General features: G+C 41.8%; 1 protein-coding gene across 1 annotated transcript in view; it reads right to left on the bottom strand.

The window, feature by feature from the left end:
• Nucleotides 1-20,988, bottom strand: part of CNTNAP2 (contactin associated protein 2) — a 1,742,807-nt gene that overhangs the window by 197,844 nt on the left and 1,523,975 nt on the right. Inside the window, exon 26 of the mRNA XM_017502914.1 lies at nt 542-778. Within this exon, the coding sequence (XP_017358403.1) occupies nt 542-778 (237 nt within the window). The remainder of the gene's footprint in view (nt 1-541; nt 779-20,988) is intronic.

Here is a 20,988-nt window from a genome sequence, read left to right as displayed (position 1 = left end):
TTTTTTGAGACAGGGCCTCACTCTGTTGCCCAGCCTGGAGTGTAGTGGCATGATCATGGCTCATTACAGCTTTGACATCCTGGGCTGAAGTGATCCTCCCCCCTCAGCCTCCTGAGTAGCTGGGACTACAGGCATGCATCATCACACCCAGCTAGTTTTTGTATTTTTTGTAGAGATGGGGTTTCACTACATCAGCCAGGCTGGTCTGGGATTTCAGGCATGAGCCACAGTGTCCACCCAAATATGTTTATTTAATAGAAGGAAAAATAATCATTACACACACAAACTCACCCCTTGTTCATGCAATAGTATTCTTGTAAAGAACACAACATGCCTCACCAACATTATTACTCTAACACGCCCAGCTGGTGAGTTGTTTTCCTGATTTTCATGGAGAGAAATGGGGTTCAAAGGAGCTATGTGACTTGCTCAACAAGGCCCATGGGAAATAAAGAACAAACCAAGAACAATCTATAGACTCTTGCTAGAACATTCTATCTGCCCAACGTTAAATGGCAGAGGCTGGTATCCTTGTCCTTACCGGTGGGTTTGACGAGGACTGCCAAGAAGTCTGTGGTGAAGGAGCTGACGTAGAGGAGAATGCAGGGCGCCTTGGTGGTGCTGAAGCTGAAGCGGATCTCCTCCTGGGCCAGGTCCGGGTGGGAGTTCTGCTGGTCAGGAGAGTTCTCTACTCTGCTGCCGGAGTCTCTGGCATTGATTGCTGGTGCCTGGAAGTTATATCGTAGCCACATCCCTTCTTCAAAAAATGCGCCAACATCTATTATAGAGGAAAGAGGGAATTGAAAAATGAGGAGAGGTCTGATGCTGATATCATACAATATCCTCTCCAGCAGTTCATGGAGGGAAGACACTGGTTCCAGGAAGGGTATCTGACTAAGTTCTATGCAGAAAGCTGTTATGTCATCAACACAAATACTCTTATCAAAAAAAAAAAAGCATGTAACATAGTATGATGTGGTAGTCTGTTCCCACACGGCTAATAAAGACATACTGGAGACTGGGTAATTTCTAAAAAAAAAAAAAGAGGTTTAATGGACTCACAGCTCCATGTCACTGAGAAGGCCTCACAATAATGGTGGAAGGCAAAGGAGCAAAGTCATGTCTTACATGGTGGCAGGCAAGAGAGAGAGAGAGCACATGTGTAGGGGAACTCCCATTTATAAAACCATCAGATCTTGTGAGACTTACTCACTAGCATAAGAACAGCACAGGAAAGACCCACACCCATGATTAAATTACCTCCCGCCAGGTCCCCCCGACAACATGTGGGGATTAGGGGAGCTACAATGTGAGATCCGGGTGGGGACAGAGCCAAACCATATTATATGGAAATCTATAAAATTTAAAAAATAATAGTAAAATTTAAGAAACCTACATTATACCAGAAAAATATTTCATGTATTAATAAAAAAGTTTCACATACCCTGAACAAAATTTCATGTACTCAGACCAAGGAACTAATTTTCGGGTTGAAGAGACATGCTGAAAATAAATCCCTGGTACAAAGAACTCATAGGGGCGTCCTCTTTGAGACTGAATTTGCTTGGATATTCACACAGGAAAGCCTGTGATAAACCCTAGGTCCTTAGAAGCTTGGTGTATAGGGTTTACAATCACATGTCTCCAAGTTGGAGAGAACTGGGCTCAAATTTGACTCTGCCACTAAATAGCTGTGTGGCCTCAGAAAAAGTCACTTAACGAATTTTTCTGGGCCTTGGTATTTCATCGGTGAAGTGGAGAGTAATTAGTACTCAATAAATAGTATCCATCGTTATTATTATTGATAATTTAGAAGAAAGAAACCCTTCCTGCATCAGCCTTTTCCTAGAGCCTGAGCAGTGCTTACTGGCTATGAGGCACTTTGTGGCCAGCATGCTTCTGCTGCCAAAGCCTCCCTGCTGTTTACTTAACAATGTTCCAAATCAACCCAGACTCACCGAGAAGGGCTGAGCCACCCTAGGGCTCCTGTGGTCTCCATAGTTTCTGTTTCATGGCCTTCTACAAGGGCCTTGCTGAAAGCGTTTCTCACACTCCATCGCCCATGCAACCGTTAATCTCACAACACTTGACATCCCACTAAATTAACACTACGCAGAATATATTTTGCAAAACTGCTCTACGTTATAATTAACGGGAGAGGACACTTTTTAATGGGAGTCTTCCATCTGGGAATTTTGATGTTTGTTCTTGTTAAAAGAGGTTGGCATAGAGGAGTGAAGTCTAACGCGTGGGGGTATATCTTGCCCTTGTCTGTAGCAGCCGTGTTAACTTGGGTCAATGTCTTGAAACTTTCTCAGCCTCAGTTTTGTCTCTAAAAAATGGGGCCTCACAGGTGGTTGTGAGGATTAAATAAACTGTATAACGCATAGCTTAGTGCCTGGAATACATAAGTGCTCAGAAAAGATTAGTGAACTGTTTGTTATTACAAAGGCAGGTTACCATTGTATATTGAGGGCGACACCCCCGTCCCCCACCTTACAGCACCACACACAAGTGTGAAAGTTGTCAGAATCAAAATGAAGTTACTAATGTTAAAAAGAGGAAAAACAAAAACCTGAGAAATGGATCTGGGGAAGGGCACGAGGGGAGTGTTTCATTAATAAATGCTTGATCACAAGAACTACCGCAAAGACTCTGCAAAAAGCACAACATTGCACAAAAACCATTGCAACCTTACACAAAAAATACTTCAAGAACATCTGCCTAGAATTTGCCTGTCCAACCTTGGATTGGTGTCACCTTTGTTGTTGATCTTTGTAGCCAAGGATAATTATTTCAAAACAATTACATACTCCTTCTCCTTTTTCCCTTTCAAAACCTTTGTCTTCACCCCCCTGAATATGCAGTTTACTATGGCATGCACGTTTCCACTGCAATGCTTTATTTCCAAATAAATATCTTTTATTTTAGGGAGGCTCACTCTGTTATGTAGGTTGAAACATACAATCCACCATGGCATGGTTATAGAGTCCATTGCTTCTCACCAAGTTGCCGGGAAAAGACTTAACCATAGGTTTTCAACTATGGGGAGTGCGATTTTCCTCTTGGTCCTCTTATCCCCAAAACTTTTGCAACTGTGTGTGTAGGCAGGGTAGTTGTCAAAATGACTGTGGGGTTACCAGTGAAATTTAGTGGGCATGGGCAAGGACAGCTTCATGTCCTGAAATGTGTGGGGCTGTCTTACGCAATTAAGAATTCTCCTGGCCGCTGGGCGAGGTCGCTCATGCCTATAAACCCAGCACTTTGGGAGGCCAAGGAGGGTGGATGATGAGGTCAGGAGTTCGAGACCAGCCTGGCCAACATGGTGACACCCTGTCTCTACTAAAAATACAAAAAATTAGTGAGGCATGGTGGCACACACCTATAATCCTAGCTACTTGGAAGGCTGAAGCAGGAGAATTGCTTGAGCCTGGGAGGCAGAGGTTGCAGTGAGGTGAGATAGTGCCACTGTACTCTAGCCTGGGCGACAGAGGGAGACTCCGTCAAAAAAAAAAAAAAAAAAAAAAAAAAAGGATTTTCCTACTTCACATGCCAAAAATATCCTTCTTGGAAAAAACAGGATTGAACAGCTACTTAATCCATGCTCATTGCTGCCTGACTTACTGGAGATGAAGATGAACAAAATACAGTCCCTTCTTGTGAGAGGATTTCCATCTAGCAGTGGGTGTGGAAGGAGAAGCATCAACAGTTTGAGTGCAATACAGTGAATGTTATGGCGGTTTATTTAGCAACTATGTGATGAGAACCTCATCTCACTGCCTAAAGGTCCTGAGTTAGCTTTCAGCAAACATCTATTGAGCACTGACTGCACGCTGGGCACGACGCTGGTGCTGAGGTTACCATTCTTGCTCTTAAGGAGCTCTGGATCTGGAAAAGGATTCAGATAAACAGATTATTAGAATGCAGAGGGGTAAGTGAAGGCTCAGGCAGACACAGAGGGCCCTAAAACACAGGGGCAGTGGAAAACTTGCTGTGGGAAAAGACATCTAAGCTGGGACCCAAAGAGCCAGGGGTGGGTAGCCATGTGCAGGTGGCTGGGATGAGGACCAGCTTTCTAGCTGAAGGCACAGTGTGTTGGCAGTGAGAGGGTCTGAAGTCCAAGGCATCATGTTGCCTGGACAAAATTCATGTGCTTTAAAAATTTGTTTTTTTGAGATGGAGTTTTGTTTTTGTTGTCCAAGGTGGAGTGCAATGGCGTGATCTCAGCTCACTGCAACCTCCACCTCCCAGGTTCAAGCAATTCTGCTGCCTCAGCCTCCTGAATAGCTGGGATTACAGGCATGCACCACCACGTCTGGCTAATTTTTTGTATTATGTGCCACCATATTGGCCAGACTGGTCTCGAACTCCTGACCTCAGGCAATCCACCCACCTTGGCCCCCCAAAGTGCTGGAATTACAGTCACGAGCCACTGCGTCTAGCCTCATGTGCTTCTATAGAATCAGTCAATCATTTGAGATCCCTGACACATTTCAGCTGGGTGTTGGGGACCCCAAGAGCAAGGCACAGGTGATCCCTGCCCTCAGTAGTTTAGAGTCTGGTGGTATAGATGGACACTCCTAGGACAGGCTTCCGTAAACGTGTCTACCAGAGGACAGGGGAGGGAAGAGAAGTCAGGAGGGGCAGGTGGGGCAGAAAACACACTGTGCAGTTCAACTTGCCACAGACAGGTTCTGCCAGAGAATGTGAGGGTCATTACCTGAGAACAGGCTCCTGCAGCACGGGAGGGAAGAGGTAGACGTGGGGCTTGGAGGGAGGGAGGGAGGCAGGCTAGAGATGGAGGCTGGGGGATTCAAACAAATCACAGTGGGGCAGGAAGGTTGATGTGCAGAAGACACGTCATTGGAAATTCAAGACTGAGGAGCACAGAACCCGGCCTAGGGAGGGAAGGGTTTGGGCAGCAGAGACCCCAGCACCTGAGTGACAGGAGCAGGGCATCACCCGCAAGAACCGCCGCTTCCAAGTGTTAGCATCTCTCCAGTTATTTCATCCTGGATCCAGAACTGGAGTCAGAGTGCATGCAGAGCTGAGACTCTGACATCATTTCAGGGACCACTTTCCTGGAAGCCTATTATAATGCAGGTCCCCAGGCCTAGTCCCAGAATTTAGCTCAGAGGCTCTGGAGAAGCAGCACTTCTCACAGGTTCCCAGGTGATACTTATGTGCGCAAGGGTGTGAGATGCTTGGAGTGGAAGCTGAGGCGGGATAATGCACCTGGTGGGAAGGAAGCTGAGTGGTCCCCACCCGGGTGAGACGTGATGCGTTTATCAGCTGCCCTGGAGACAGCCATTCCAAGGCAGATGTTGAAGGGAGATTCAGAAATCCAGAGATTTTAGAAACAATCCAAAAATATGCTTCAGAGAATACTTGGGCTATATTTTAGAGACATCAGTAAAAAGCTTTATGGATTTATGTCAGTTTTGGAGGAAGGGATGTACCATGTTTAAAAGTGTTATTCTGAAACCACATCATAAAGCAACGGTTAAACCAAGGCCTGGGAGTGATGTGAGTCCTCTGAGGCTCCACGTGGCAGATTTACAGCTGTCATTTCATTGTTTCACATCTCTTTAAGAAAATGCCAAATCAGGGTACTGAAATATCTTTTATTTCAGTAAAGATATTTTACTGAAAAACCAATTCTCTTATCTCCTCTGAATGAATAACCGAAAATAACTCTAGTTTAACAAGCCCAAAATAGCATCGTTTCCCTCATAAAATTATCAAAAAGTATTGATTTAGAATGCTTGATTTAAGGTTTCCTATTAGTAATATAGATTCTAGTCATAGATAATACTAACAGATATAGGTAATATAATAGTAATAAAGATAATATTAATAGTCTGTTTTATAATATTCATTTTTGACAGAAAAATAATAAATTCTATATTAGATATTCTATAAGAAAAGATTTGCTTAATTATATCATGTTTCTCAAAGTTTTGAAATACTTAATGCCATTTGTAGAATCAGGACGATAAAGGTGACAGCCTTCAAGTAGACAAGTCACCTTGTCTTAACTATTTCTTGGTCCTCACCACAGGTTACATGTAAATTATCCCTGATTGAGGAAAAGGAGTTTGCAGATGTTTGAAATAAAACCCACCAATTATTCATTCCAGGATAATACCATAAATATACTTAGCTCCCTGTTTAACCAAATCCCTGAGGCTTACAGTGAGAGAAGGAAAAAAAAGTCTACAAAAACTGAAAACCAAAAGCGAACAGCTGGCAGCCCCCGCCCCCCACCGTTATTCAATCGCTCGTCATCTTTCTCTTCTCCAAGTTAAATAATTCTATTCCTTTTGCCTTTTCACTTAGGAGCTTGCAACCTATATTTTGCAACGTATATTTTTAAAACTGGCATGATTCTTTTTGTTTTCTAACTTTCCTATCAGGACTCAGAATTGAAAGCTCCCAACTTGCAAATGGGCTCTTTTCCAACAATTTATTTTAAGCTCAGTAACTTGCAACTTGGAACCATTCCCTACAGAAACAATGTTTTAAATGATGGTGAGTTTGCCAGGAGACTTTGCACATGCTGAGCCACTCTGGTTGTGTAATAAGAGATAATTGAAGGGTGCCACTGTGTATTAGTAATTAAAATAGAAAAGCAAAAATGAAACACGTTTGGGTTTATTCTTCAGGTAAAAACCCCAGGGAACTCTGCTCCCACAGGGATTTCAACTAAGTGATCCTGTGGTAAGTTGATAGATGTTAAACAATTGGCTTGGGGCGGGGGAAAGTCCTGGTTTATAGTTTTTCCCTATTTCCCGGGATGTAAATACTGCCATCTTGTCCGACTTCAAGCTACCAACATCACTGAGTAAGGAGCTGAGAAGTGAGGTCTCCCAGACTATGCAAGCTGCCTCCAGCACCTGCTCTATCCACGCCCGCAGTGAGCAAGGCAGTTGCTCAAGCAAACCACGTTTATTGAGTTCCCATTGTGGTCAGCTTCCTTTTTTTTACCTTCTGCTATAAACAAACTCTTTATCATTTGCTTACTCCTTCCTGTCCCCCCAAAGCTCTCTTCTATCTCTTCTCAGATATCCCAGGTTCTTGAGGCTCTGTGCAGCTTCTACTAAAGTCTAGGAGGCACTCCTGGAAGCCAGAACCATGCTACGGGAGGCACAGACCTGGGCAGCAGCCTCAGGTCATTAACCGCTTTCATGGCTGAATTCCATTACCCAGAATGATCACTCTCATTAACTGCTTTTTAATTAGTCACCTAGTAAAAGAGTTAAGTGAATTTTATGGAGTTCTGCTCCCAGGGACCTTGGACATCATCCTCTGCATGCATCATGATTCCGCATCAGGCGGACCTGGTTCCTTCCAGGGCAATCTGCACAGCACAGCTCTGCTTAAACTTGTTTCATGATCCTCCCGAGATACTGCTATTCTGAAACGCAACCAGTTTCTCTCCTGGTCTTACATTGGCAAAATCTGCTTTTTCTCCCCAAGTGTACCACTCTGAATTTCCTTGCTGACTTTTTTATTCTGTTTGTTTGATGTTTTCTTCAACTTACTGTAATCTTTTTGGACTAACAACATTGGACCTGGGATGGGTTAATGTTCACTTCTACTAGTTCTGTTTCCCCAGGTGGGTCCATATCTATTGTAAGTAACCAATTTCCTGCCGTTCTCTCCAAAGGCACAGTCACTTCCAGGTCAGTTTCTATGTAATAAGCTTTAAGTGTCTGAATCTGCACAATGGAAAAAAAAAGCCAAAGAAAAATCTCTAAGTTTATTTTGAATGGCACGTGTGGCCCACGAGACACAAGTGTGAAGTATATTACTCCAAATACATCAGTCAGCTATGGCATGACTGTGAGGGAGCCAGGTGGCCTTCTAGGATTGGAGTTTAAGAGCAGCACCACTGAACAACTTTGCTAGGGTCTTAAACAGGAAGACAGTTTGCATCTATTATAGAATTTCCAGGGTCATGCTCCTGAAACTGTGTTAATAAGTATTCTTGGTGTGCATGGTGGTCAACAGGTTATAATACTTTGGGGAGAGCAAATGAGATGAGGGCTTCACTACAGCAAACTTCATCTAAGACACATAATAAGGGATTAGTGTTGGACATGGGGAGGCCAGGAATCAAAAGTTGTGGATTGTAGCCCTGGCTTTGTCACCAACTAGCTGTTTGACCTTGGTCAGGCAAATCATTTAATTGCTGTGGGCTTTAAATCATACTCATCTTAAAGCCCCCCCTCCCGTGAACCTTTATTTTCCTCTGTCTAGACAAAGAATAGTCTTTTCCATCCATTCTTTCAAATATGTAATAAGTGTTGTTTGTGAGCCATGGTCTGATAGAGATTTAGCAGGCTGTAAATTACATTTAAGTTAGTAATTGAAGGTGAGCAAGATTTTCCTGGGAGCGGGGGTAGGGAAAGTATTCTAGGAAAAGAAAAGAGCATGTGCAAAGGCTCTGAGGAAGAAGGGCATGCTGAGGATTAATGCAGTGGAGGCCAAGATGACAAACCCTCAGGGGAGCGTGGTGGGAAGTGTGGCTAGAGAGAAAGGTAGCGGTATTCTGAGGATTTTGGTTTTTATACAGAAAGCAATGGGTAACTCTCGAAAGGTTTTAAGCAAAGGTGAAATAATCTGATTTCACTTTTGAAAAAGCTCATTCTGGCTGTATTTTGGTGAATGCAGTGGAGGGAGAAAAGAGGGGACAGAGGTAGACCATTGAGTAGGCTATTGCAATGGGATAGAATCCATACGATGAAGGTCTGGAGTGGTAGAGTGGATAGAATCTGATGATGTTGAGGAAGTAAGGGGGTGAAGGACTCATGGATTTTTGGATAGATGGTGTGACAATTTCTGATTATGGGAACACAGGGGCAGGCATCCCTGGTGGGGTTGGGGATATGGCAGGTATCAAGAGTTTGGTTAGGCACGGTGGTTCACACCTGTAATCCCAGCAATTTGGAAGGCCAAGGCAGGAGAATCACTTGAACCCAGGAGCTTACGACTGGCCTGAACAACATAGTGGGACCCTGTTGCTACAAAAAATAAAATAAAATAAAAATAAAAATAAAAGAAAGAAAAGAAAAAATAGCCAGTGTGGGGGCATAAGCCTGTAGTCCCAGCTACTGAGGCAGCAGGATCATTTGAGTGCAGGAGGTAGGGGCTGCAATGAACCATCACGGCACCATTGCCCTCCAGCCAGGGCAACGGAGTAAGACTCTGTTTCAATAACAACAACAGAAAAGTTCAGCTTTGAACAGGTCAAGTTAGAAGTGCCTTTGTGTCAGGGAAGGAGAAAAGTCAAGGAATCCAAAAGGTCTGGGCTGAAATATTCATTTTAAAATCATTTTTATGATGGTATTTGAAATGTATGCATGGATAGGATTCCCTGGGAGAAGTGTATGAAGAGAGAAGACTTTGGAAAGTCACCCTTTCCAAAGTGGGACCGGGAATGAGCTTGCAAAGGAAGAACAGAGAGGAAGGAATCAGAGCCGCCAAGGGATGCCTTGAACATGAGGTCTGAATGAGGCCAAGGAGAAAGGGTTTTTCACGAAAGAGGACCTGATCAATAGGTTAGAATGCTGTTCAGAGATCCCGTTAGATTTTCCCAATCTGACTGCGGAAATTCTAGAAGTCTTCTCATCTCCTCATTTTCACTTCCTGAATCATTGACCTTGGTCTGAACTCCAGTCACTGAAGTGAAGTTGCTCTCACTGAGGTGATTATGAACTTTCTAGTTACCCAAGTGAAAGGAGAATTTCTGCCCTTATTTGTCTTTCTCAACTCTTGGAGCCTTTGAAAACTCTCTTTGGTTTTCCTTTCTCCTCTTTCAACTTTTCTGTTAGCCATTGGCTCTTTTTCCTCGCTGTACCCTGAAAATGTTAGGGGCACTGAGGTTTTCCCTCCAGCGCTCCTCTTCCATCTCACTCTACGCTCACTCATTAGTAGGGCCTCATCTCCATTGCTCCTGACCTGTAACTTTCTGTAGGGAAACTCCACCTCGTTCCTTCATGGGAAACTCAAGGTCCAGCTTCACACAATGAATGGAATTCATCCCTTCCAACAGTCGGGTCCTCTCCCTGAATTTTCTGGTTCGATCCATGACACCACATCTGTGCGGTCACTCAAAGGCAGAAAGCCTGGAGACACCTAAGCCCCTCGTTGTTTGCATGGCCTCGTAACCTTCTGCGTCTGTTCTTCCCTGGGCACAGCTCTGTTGTGCCTCTCGTTCAGGCACTCGGGTTTCACGCTGGCACCTGTGATGACTTCTTAAAGGGTGTCCTCCAATGGGCATCTTACCTCCTATAATCTGTCCTTCACAGACTTTCAGTGACCTGCCTTATATCCCAGTCTAACCATGTCCTTCTTACGCCTAAAATATATCCCTCTTCTTAAAAATGTGGCATATCATTTTGGGGGAAGTGTCATTGAATACATTTCAGAAAACCTGTAAGTCTTCTGACATTTTAGGGGAAAGTATGTGCAAATGCATTCTTCCGGGAAGAAGGTTAGTTTCAATCCAGTCCCATGATTCCCCTGCCAAATGTAAAGAAAGAGAGCAAAAATGAATTCACTCATTATTTCTCTAAAATGGCTCACTGAGAGGTATCTGCGTGCCAGCACTGTGCGAGGTGCTGACTCTGCTTCCAGACTGACTAGGCCCTTGGTCCCCTTCATCATCTGGACTCAGCTGCCATTCTCCTCTGCAGAATCCTCGTGGCTCCAGCCAGCCTAAGGGGCTGGCTGTTCCCACTTCACTCTCCTGCCCAGCTGGTTAGCTACTTATTCACTCTTCCATTCCACGTGAGCTCCATCTCCTTCCCCAAGGGCTGCCTGCACTGTAAGAGCTCATCCTCGAGTGTCCCATAGCTCCTTGTTATAACTTTATTCCAACATGTATAACCTTGTTTGCATTTAATTTAGTAAACATTTCTTAGAATCCTACTATATGTGAGGCTCATGCTGATGGCAAAAGCAAACATGAGGTGAACTTTTCCCAAAAGGAGTTCGCAGTGGGTTGGGAGACAGAGCAAACACAGACAGTGTGTGAGACCTGCAGAAGCAGAGTGTGTAGAAATAAATACTGGAGGTGGGAAGGATGGGATCTGCCTGTGGGTGGGTGTGGAGTGCCTGGATGGTTTCACTAAGAAGGTGACATCTGAGTTGGGTCCTGACAAAATAATAGGCATCTACAGGACAGAGGAGGTGGACCAGAGCCCTCCAAGTGCTGGAAATAGCAGGCACAAAGGCATGAGGAATGCAGCAGCATGGCGTTCAGGAAACAGGACTCCAGGCTTCTCAACCTAGGCTATGCTTTTGGAAAAAAAAAAAAACTGTGGCTGGGGCAAACTCCCAGAAATCCTGATCCGATTGTCTGGGGAGAGGCCTGCCTATTGGCATAGTTCAACATTTTCTCAGATTAGTCTAATGTGCAGTCAGGGTTGGGAACGACAGCGGGCAGTCATTGTATATTGGACGTGACTTGATATTGAATGTGGGGTGAGGTATGGCTGCAGGTGCTGCTGAAAAAGGCAGGATTGAGGCCAGGGAGGTCTTGAATCCCTTATTTAAAATTTTTTTACAAGAACAATATACCCTGACAAAATTTTGAAAAGTTGTAAAAATAGTATGAATAACTTCTATATTATCCATATCTGGATTCCTGAACTTTTAACATTTCACTATATTTGTTTTCTTTCTCATATTAAATATGCTATATTTAAATATAATATAAAAAGAAAATATTAAAAATGTAAATATAAATATTAAAAATGTAAATATATTTATATTTAACATTAATTATATTATATATAATTAAAATAATTGTTAATGTTACATATTTAGTATATTAAATACATTGTAATGTATATTATATATAATTCCTGAACCATTCAAGAGCAAGTTGGAGTCAGGAAACCAACATTAATACAACACTATTGGCCGGGCGCTGTGGTTCACGCCTGTAATCCCAGCACTTTGAGAGGCTGAGGTGGGCGGATCATCTGGTTCGAGACCAGCCTGACCAACATGGTGAAACCCCATCTCTATCAAAAATCCAAAAAATTAGCCAGGCCTGGTGGTGCATGCCTGTAATCCCAGCTACTCAGGAGGCTAAGGCAGGAAAATCGCTTGAACCTGGGAAGCGGAGGTTGCAGTGAGCTGAGATCTTGTCATTGCACTCCAGCCTGGACAACAAGAGCAAAACTCCATCTCAAAAGAAAAAAAAATGCAACACTATTGTCCCAATTCTAGAAAAAAAAATATATATATATATATATGAACATGAATATTTATATACACACAAATAATTTTGGGAAACTACTTTGAGGGTATATATGTATATTTATGTGTGTGTGTTATGCATATATGCACATATATATATTTTTTCATGTAGAAAGTCTTTTGCAAATAAGCATGCCTTACCAGGAAGAGAAGGGAAGGAACAGAACAGGGATAAGGAGGTTAAGGTGAATGCCTTATTCGTGCACCTGATTTCTCTCTAGACTGTGAGTTTCTGAAGGGAAGAACTACATTTATAATATCAGCCAGCCCCTAGCTTTCAGCAGATATTCAACAAATGATCGCTGAGTTGAGGTGAATGGAATTAAATTATTTTTTAAAGCAATAGTATATTCTTCAACTTGTGGGATCACTTTGGCCTCTCTTTTAGTGAAAAATGTCAGGGTTCTGTTGTGTGTGTGTGAAGTGGGCTTCTTGAGAGAAATGCCATTTAGTTGACCCAGACCTCATCATTAATTAAAACAGCAGTTTATTAATGAAAATGTTATGCATTTAGAATAATATATCCAAAAGAATGAAAGGACTTACAGCTTAACGAATGCTCTTAATTTCGACTGCTTTTTTCTCCTTTATACTGGCTTAGGAAGCTAGAACATATTTATGCAGAGGTTGGTCACTCAAGCAGCTGTCACAGATCGGCTTGTCTCCAATCCAGTGACTCTGCCTCAGTTTGCCTCTGTGCTGCTAACTTCACAGTTTGCTGCGAGGCTACTGCTGTTAGAAATTATATTGTTTCCTTAACTAAATATTTGTAGACTTACTGAATTGCATGACTTGTGCCCGTTGCACACACCAGGGTGTTTCTACCCTTTCTATTGATAGGCAGCAAGCTGCCTCTTCTGAGTTCTGTACTTGGACTGCACATTCTGTATTTTCTCACTTGCTCAGCTGATCCGCCTGAGCCACATACAATTCTTGGTCCTAGTGGTTCTTGAGGACAAGCACCATTTTAATTTGCGGTTGTAGCCTCAGTCTAGTGAAAGGAGGCACTCATGAGTTTGTTGATTCAACAAGGACTCTTTGGATGGGAGACAGGTGCACATTTACACACCATAAACACGAGCTCCTATTCAGTTCCAATAGGTGCTAATGGGCACTTTTTATCTCATTTAACCTAATTACTCAACAGCAACACTTTGAGCAGATGTCATCGTCCCTATTTTACAGACGAGGTAACTGAGCTTATAGGAATAATTTGCCCAAGGTCACCCAGCTAATCAGAGAGTCGAGTCAAATGCAGAACTTCTGAGCCCACACTCCTCCCTCTGTCTAGGCAGTGCTTGTGCAAGCTCTAGCGGTTTTCATAGAAACCCACAAAGCGATTTGCTTATTAGCTCCTGCTTTGGGAATTAAAAATGAAATGCGATACCAGAGAACCACTGATTATTATTCACAAACATAAAAACACAATGGGAGGCAACAAACCACCATGGCATGTGTAGACCTACGTAACAATCCTTCAAGGTCTGTACATGTACCTCAGAACTTAAATTATAAAAGAAAAAAGAAAATGAAAAGACAACTGACAGAATAGGAGAAGATATTTGCAACTTAGATGTACTCAGTAAAGGTCTAGTACCCAAAGTACATCTAAAAGCACTTACAGCTCAACAACAAAAACACAAGCAAGCCAATTAGAAAATGGGGGAAAAATTTATTTTCTTCACTAGCAAAGATCTTAATAGGAAAGAAAAACCAAAAATCTACAAATGCCTTATTACTTTGAATAAACTTTTGTTAATAATAAAATGTTCTGTATTTTAATTTTAAAAAGCCACACTTCAAAGTCGAAGTTGACGGAAAGACTTGAGGCATTCCCATACATGTCCCGAAATCCAAAGTCATCCCCATTTGCTGATTATTATACTAAAAGCAGGACATATCTTTTGTAATTTTTGCCTTGACCAATGAAGGTAAATGGAACTATATAAATTTGGTTTTCTTCCTTATCTCTGCAACTACTTTATTTCATATATTAATTAAGCCTTGCATTTTGTCAAAATATTCTAACTGAGCACCGAAGTGTTCTTCAATCAACACAAACCATCCTCAAGCCTTCTGCCTTGTTTAGAGAACGTGCCACACCATACAGGTGGCTTTAAAGGAGATAGACCATCTTAGCTGAGTCTCACTCGTCAGATGGGAAATGAACCTTTGTGGGCGGTGTTAATGGTTACAAGATTCAATTCTCTAAAGTTGCTTCCTTGAATGGGGCACAAATACAGGAAGCATTAGAAGCTAATGGCATTCTACTTCAAGCAACTCAAGAACCTGGTTATTTCCAGAAACCCTGCGATCTGAGGCCTCACAGGGTTTCTGGACTCTTAAAGCAGGTAGCTCTCTACTATGCCTCTTGGAAAAAAGATGTTTGCTAAATGCTGTTTATGATGCTATACTGAGTCCAAGAAGTGGACGGGCCAAAGACCACTGGGCTCCTCCACTGACGCTGTATATTCCGGCCCTGGGCTTCTTTCTATACATTTTGAATAGTAGTTTCTTCCAAGAAGATAAAATATGGTTAAAAAGCAAAGATTCACCTCAAGGAAACCACGAAATAACTGGCTAACTGCACATTTTGGAAAACATAACTGAAGGATTATGAATTATCCAGAGATCCTGAAAATGAGGTTGTCACCAAAGTTATTCTACTTTATCTGCCTGTTGGTGGAAGAAGGAGAAAAAAAGAAAAATGAGAAGAGGAGAAAGGAAAAAGAAGAAAAAGAATGGATTTAGGCCACGCCTTTGCTGTGTGACTACACAGAGCCTTGAATGATTGGACCCTGCATATCCCCAGCACAACAGGAGCCCCTGGTCATCTTCATGCACACACGACGTGTGTAATTTATCTGGGGAAATGAACATTGTGAGGCATTTGCCAGATCCCCCTTTGCCTTCTACTTCAATGGAAACAATATTTTCAAGTGAGGAGACAGCTTCAATTACAAAACTGACAACTAAAATTTTACTTTAATATTTTTTCCTTGTGTTAGCAGCTTTTTCCCCTTTGTAGATGCTTCAAACACAACCCTTGTCTGTGGCAAAAGAATCAATTTATTCATTGTTGTGTGAAATAAATTCAGGCTTCTATGAAATAAATTAAAAATACTTGCAAAAGGCTTTTATATGGATGGATGGCTTTCTCTGTCTCCATAGGCATAAAATCAGCCTCAAATGAGTTTCTGGAAAATGTGCATGTGTGATTTTCAGAAAGTATGTATGTAAACATGTATGTATGTATTTTTTTCTCAGAAATTATGCATATGTATGTATGTACACACATATACTTTCTGAAACACCTCCAGATGGTTGTCCAGAAAGCATCTGTTGCTTAGTGATGTGCATGCCAAGCCTAGTTTGCTCAAAGGTTTGCTGTCTGACCTGTCCTTTGTCACAAGGGGAACTGCAAAAGCACCTTCCAGTGGCAGGAGAGAGGCCGGTGAGGGGAGGGGCTGTGCCGCATGGGAAATGCTGCAGCTCCTTGAAATAAAGGATTCTGCAAAAGGTTGTATGCTATTTTCAGCACCCAGGCCAATCATGCAAAGAAACAGTCTAAAAGCACATGTTTCTCAAGGGTCCCCGGTTCAGGAAGTGAGACTGACTCTCTTCCCAACTCATTCATTTGCCTTGTCTGCTTGTAATATTGTCCTTCACTAACAACAACCATGTGCGTCAATTTGTTTACTACAGTATAACGTTTCCCTTCCTGTTGCCACTTCTTTTGTTCCCTGCCATGTGAAAGTTTTAAAATAATGGCTTCTTTCTAGCGTGTGTGTTTTTTTTTAATAGTCCAGGGTGTAACGAAATGCCTTCAAATATATCTCTGTACTAATGATGCCTTTGAGTTTGGAAATAATAGTGACCATGGATGGTGATTTAAAATGCATGCTCCCTGCCCATCCCTGATTTTATTCTAATTGGAGACCCACAGGAAGGGGCAGGAAGCTTAGTTGCATAAAAAGCTGACTTCAGCTTCACTGGTTTGTTTCCTGAGAATTAGGGAAACCAACCATGTGAGTCTTCCCATGTCTATAAAAAAAAGGGAAACTTCTGAAGACAAACTAGTTTAATAAATTCAGTCACTTTTTAAAAATAAAGTAAATGTTTGTGCTTGGCGATGGGAAGAAATAGGATAAAATGCTGTAAAAACTAAATTATAAATTTCAAGGCTAATGAGCTGAGCAATATTAGATAACGGTTATGAGGCCACAGGTGAAGAGACTTAAGGTCAAACATAACAGCAAGCTAAAGCAAACTCTCACAAATAGAACAATTTCATCAGAGCAGCAGGAGTTTCAAGCCTCTTATTCACTTCTTCTTTCTCTTGCCTTCTTAGCAAAGATCTGCATGCGTTTCCCATTTAGCCATGATATTTCACGAAGGCACATGGCAACCCTAATTCTGACCACCAAACACACCCTTTTCAAATGACATTTTGCTTTTGTAATTATTTTTATTTTGATATTTGAATATAAATCTGACAGCCTAAGAATTTATTTCCAAACAAATGACAGAAGTATAATGAAAACTCAGGATTTATTAGGGAGAGGATGAATTTCTGCACCTCTCTTGGTGCAAGGAATTGAGGCATTTGTTCTTACATTGAATCTCATCACCCGAATCCAAGGTGCCTCCACACTGTCTTTAAATTTCAGCACCAATTATAAAGTGTCTACCATTTATGGAGCATTAGGGACTGTGTTATTTAGTCCACAACACCATAGGGTACATATTATTCAAATTCAATAGATGAGGGAATGGAGCCTCCAAGAAAGTAAACCACCTGCCTCCAGTCACACATTTAGCAAGTTCTTACTATTAACTACTATATTATATTGCCTTTCAAAGCCTTCCATTTATATCTTGCCTACAAGAAAGATCTAAAAAAGCAATTAGCATTTTTCTTTAAAAATATTGCTGTGGAGAATGGTAGCATTGTAGGTGTATTTTGAAGGTTAGCATAGAGGGTTATAATTCTTATATAAGAGGTGTTTTTGAAAAGCTCTGCATCAGTACTGTCCAATAGAAATATAACATGAAAGCCAGGCCTGGTGGTGCATGCCTATAATCCCTGCTACTCAGGAGGCTGAGAAGATAGGAATGCTTGAGCCCAGGAGTTCCAGGTTCCAGTGTGCCATGATTGTGCCACTGCACTCTAGCCTGGAAGACAGAGGTCTCTAAAGAAATAAAGAAAAGAAGTGTAATGGAGGCCACATTTTAAAATTTTAATTCTCTTGTAGCCACATTTAAAAAGTAAAAACAGTGAAATTAATGTTAACAATATATTGTATTTAATTTAGTATATCCAACATATTATCATTTCAACATGTAATCTATGCAAAAGTGATTGAGACATTTTACATTGTGATGGTTAATTTTGTGTGTCAGTGTGGTTGGCCTGAGAGATGCCCACATGGCTGGTAAAACATGATTTCTGAGTGTGTCCATGAGGGCATTTCTGGAGGAGATTAGCATCTGAGTCAGTCGACTGAATAAAGAGGATCCTAACTGTGAGTGGGCATCATCCAATCCACTGAGGGCCTGGACAGAATAAAAAGGCAGAGGAAGGAGGAATTCACTTTCTCTTGCACTGGGACATCTGTCTTCTCAGACATTGGTTCTTCTAGTTCTCCAGCCTTTGGAGTCCAGGACTCATACCAGTTGCCCCCTCTGGTTCCGAAGCCTTTGGGCTCAGACTGAATTACTCCAGTGGCTTTCCTGGTTCTCCAGGTTGCAGATGGTACATGATAGAACTTCTTGACCTCCGTAATAACATGAGCCAATTTCCATAAGAAACCCCCTCTTAGGTATCTCTCTATGTAGCCTACTGGTTCGATTTCTTTGGAGAACCTTGACGAGTACATAAATCTATTGTTTCATGCTAAGTCTTTAAAATCTACTGAATGTTTTATGCGTATAGCACAATCTCAGCTTGAACTAGCCCCATTTTAAGTGCTCAGCTACCACATGTAGCTTGCGGTTACCATATAGACAGTGCAGCGATACAGAGTCCAAGAGGGAAAACTAAAAGCATTTGCCAATGTCAGTTGATTTGGCCAGGCTTTGGAAGTTTCTTTTCTACATGGGCATTGGAATTGTTTTAACAACAAGATGTCTACGGTCTATCTCAGACCACTAAATCTGAGTTTCTGGGAATGACCTCTGGACATACCTAAACAAACAGGGACTTGAAACCTCACATTCCCAGTTCAACCCTCTTAGAATAAAACAGCATAAGCTTGCCTGAAATGTGCCTTCTACATATCTTTATCAGGAATCTAGGGAGATGCTACGCTGGCAATTCTGGGATTTAGGATCCTAGCCACTTCTTGTCATCAGACATTTGAGTAGCAGCTTGGAAAATCATTTCCTGTTTTCAGTTTTTCTGCATTTTTAGGTTTATTTTAGGTGATGCAATGGCAAAAGGAATTAATTTAGCCAGAGTGATCATTTTATAATGTATGTCATATCATGTTACTCTTTTGCTCAAAACCCTTTTGAGAAAGAACTCCACCTCTTTCTGGGCAAAAGCCAAGCCCTGACCATGGCCTGCCATGCCCTCCCTAATCTGGGCCTCTTCTCCCCATTCCACATCCTATTGTTTCTCTCACCCTATTTTTTCTCTTCTTCCCTTTACTGTTCATTCTACTCCATCCCCAGTGACCTCTTTATGTTCTCTGAGCACCCACATGAGACTAATTTCTAGATTGGGCCCAGGTATCAGTACTTTCCAAAAGTCATATCTGCCAGGGTGAGAAAGAGTTTTCTAGGGCAACGTGTGGATTCCATCTGCCTAAATATGTTTTCTCTCAGTTGAGCTTTGCAGCCACGAATTCAAGGTCACATTTTTTGACTAGCCCCCTGAATGCAAATATCCTGTGAAGCTTTAACCATCTGCTAAGACAAGGACATATCTGAAAAGATGACCAAGTCTGAAAGGGCACATCTAGAAAAGATGGCCCAGGGAGTATCTAGAAGAACACAGTGTTTAAGTGATGCAATAGCAAAAGGAATTAATTTAGCCAGAGTGGTCATTTTATGATCCAGCTTATGATGGTGGCTATCATTTGCCAGGACACATACAGTCACAATCCTCATTGCTGTAGTGCAGGGATGCAGTTATTTCAGCATGGGAGATTTTACAGGAGCTGTGGCAGACATTCACATACCTCACCCATTACGGAAAATCCCCATGAAGTATCTACAGAAGGAGTCTTTTTAAAGCACTCAAGGCAATTAATAGTCTACATTAGATACTTGATGAGTTAAAGATTGCATAGGTCACATCATCACAATCACCATCAACCTTTATGAAACTTCTCACAGGTTTCTTACTTCTTGGGTCATGCCTCATTGCCAAACCTATCACCTCAAAGGCAAATTGCTATGAGTTGCTCATCCCTAACCTGAAGTTTCAAAAGAGACAGAACAGGGACTGTGATCTGCTGCTGTGGGGGGATGGTGGCTCCGGGTAGCAGGCAGCCTCCTTGCTCACTACAGTCTTGGGTCAGTCCCTTTGGAATAGCCACCACCAATCAGGCTTCTCAGCCAGCCTGACATCGTTCCATTCACATAGAAGTCAGGAGTCTGACTTTCCAGTTCCGCCATGTTGAGATACGTGCAGGGAAAAGATACATGGATAGAGGCTCCAGTGGCTCCAGATGGAAATAACCTTTCAGCCTTTTTAGAGCTTCAAGGAAACTCAAGGGACAACCACACAAATGGAACTTGAAGAACTAATCTGTATGGTGTAGGATGAGGGGGACCTTTGACACATGGCTGATAGGAAGCCTAGTTTTCAACGAGCTTTGAAGGTGAGATGTTTAAGCTGCTTTGTTGAGCTCCTCCTCTTTCCATTAAATTTGGTTTCAAGAGGCTGCTGGCTTTAGCAATATGACAACGATCGGCTGATAGGATTCTAGGAGCTGTCGGAGGGCTCAAGCCCATCGAGATTGCTGAAATGCTTTCTTTTAATTCAATTTAATTTTTCTTTGTCTATGTGTGTGTTATTGGTATGATCAGAAAAATAAATCTTTGCCCTGAATGGACACGCTCTGTCACTGGTGGTAGCTTACATTGGACTCCAGTGAATTATGTCATACATTTGGCTCTGTTGTGTTGCTCTGAAAAATGTCTAAAAGAATGGGTCAACACCTGAGCTTTCGTTTCTGGGATTTAAATGAATTATTCTGGGGAGAGTTTTTCTTCTTGGGTTACCTTTATTTTGAGGTACTGCTGCAGGCTTTCTAAAAGACTCTTTATTTTGTTTTTAATATATAGTTTCAGGATTATACAATATATCAAGGGTCTTGCTTTGCATTTTTTTTCATGTAATCATCTATGTGTGGATAAATAATCTAACAAGTAGGGAGTAATTCTAGAAAAACTGGGTTTTAATCAAGAAATTTCTGATAAATTTCAAAATAAAAGTAGATCTAAATTCTGTAAAAATATATATTTTTGGTCAGGGACACACATTTCTAGTGCTAGTATGGATGAATGCTATTTGAAGTAAATTTATAGCAAGTTTTGGTGTAAAAGAATGATTTTTTTCCCTTTGTGTATATTTTATGATACACATTAATTTTGTAGTACATGTACAACATTTATAACTAAATATACAAAGGTATATAAATTGGGACTTATGTGTAACGTTGTGTTTTTCCTTTTAGAAGTTTGCAGCCAAAGAGTCAGGGAAGC

Source organism: Cebus imitator, unplaced genomic scaffold (genome assembly GCF_001604975.1).
Source record: "Cebus imitator isolate Cc_AM_T3 unplaced genomic scaffold, Cebus_imitator-1.0 Scaffold304, whole genome shotgun sequence".
NCBI lineage: Eukaryota > Metazoa > Chordata > Mammalia > Primates > Cebidae > Cebus > Cebus imitator.
This window is presented reverse-complemented; position numbering and strand designations above follow the sequence as displayed.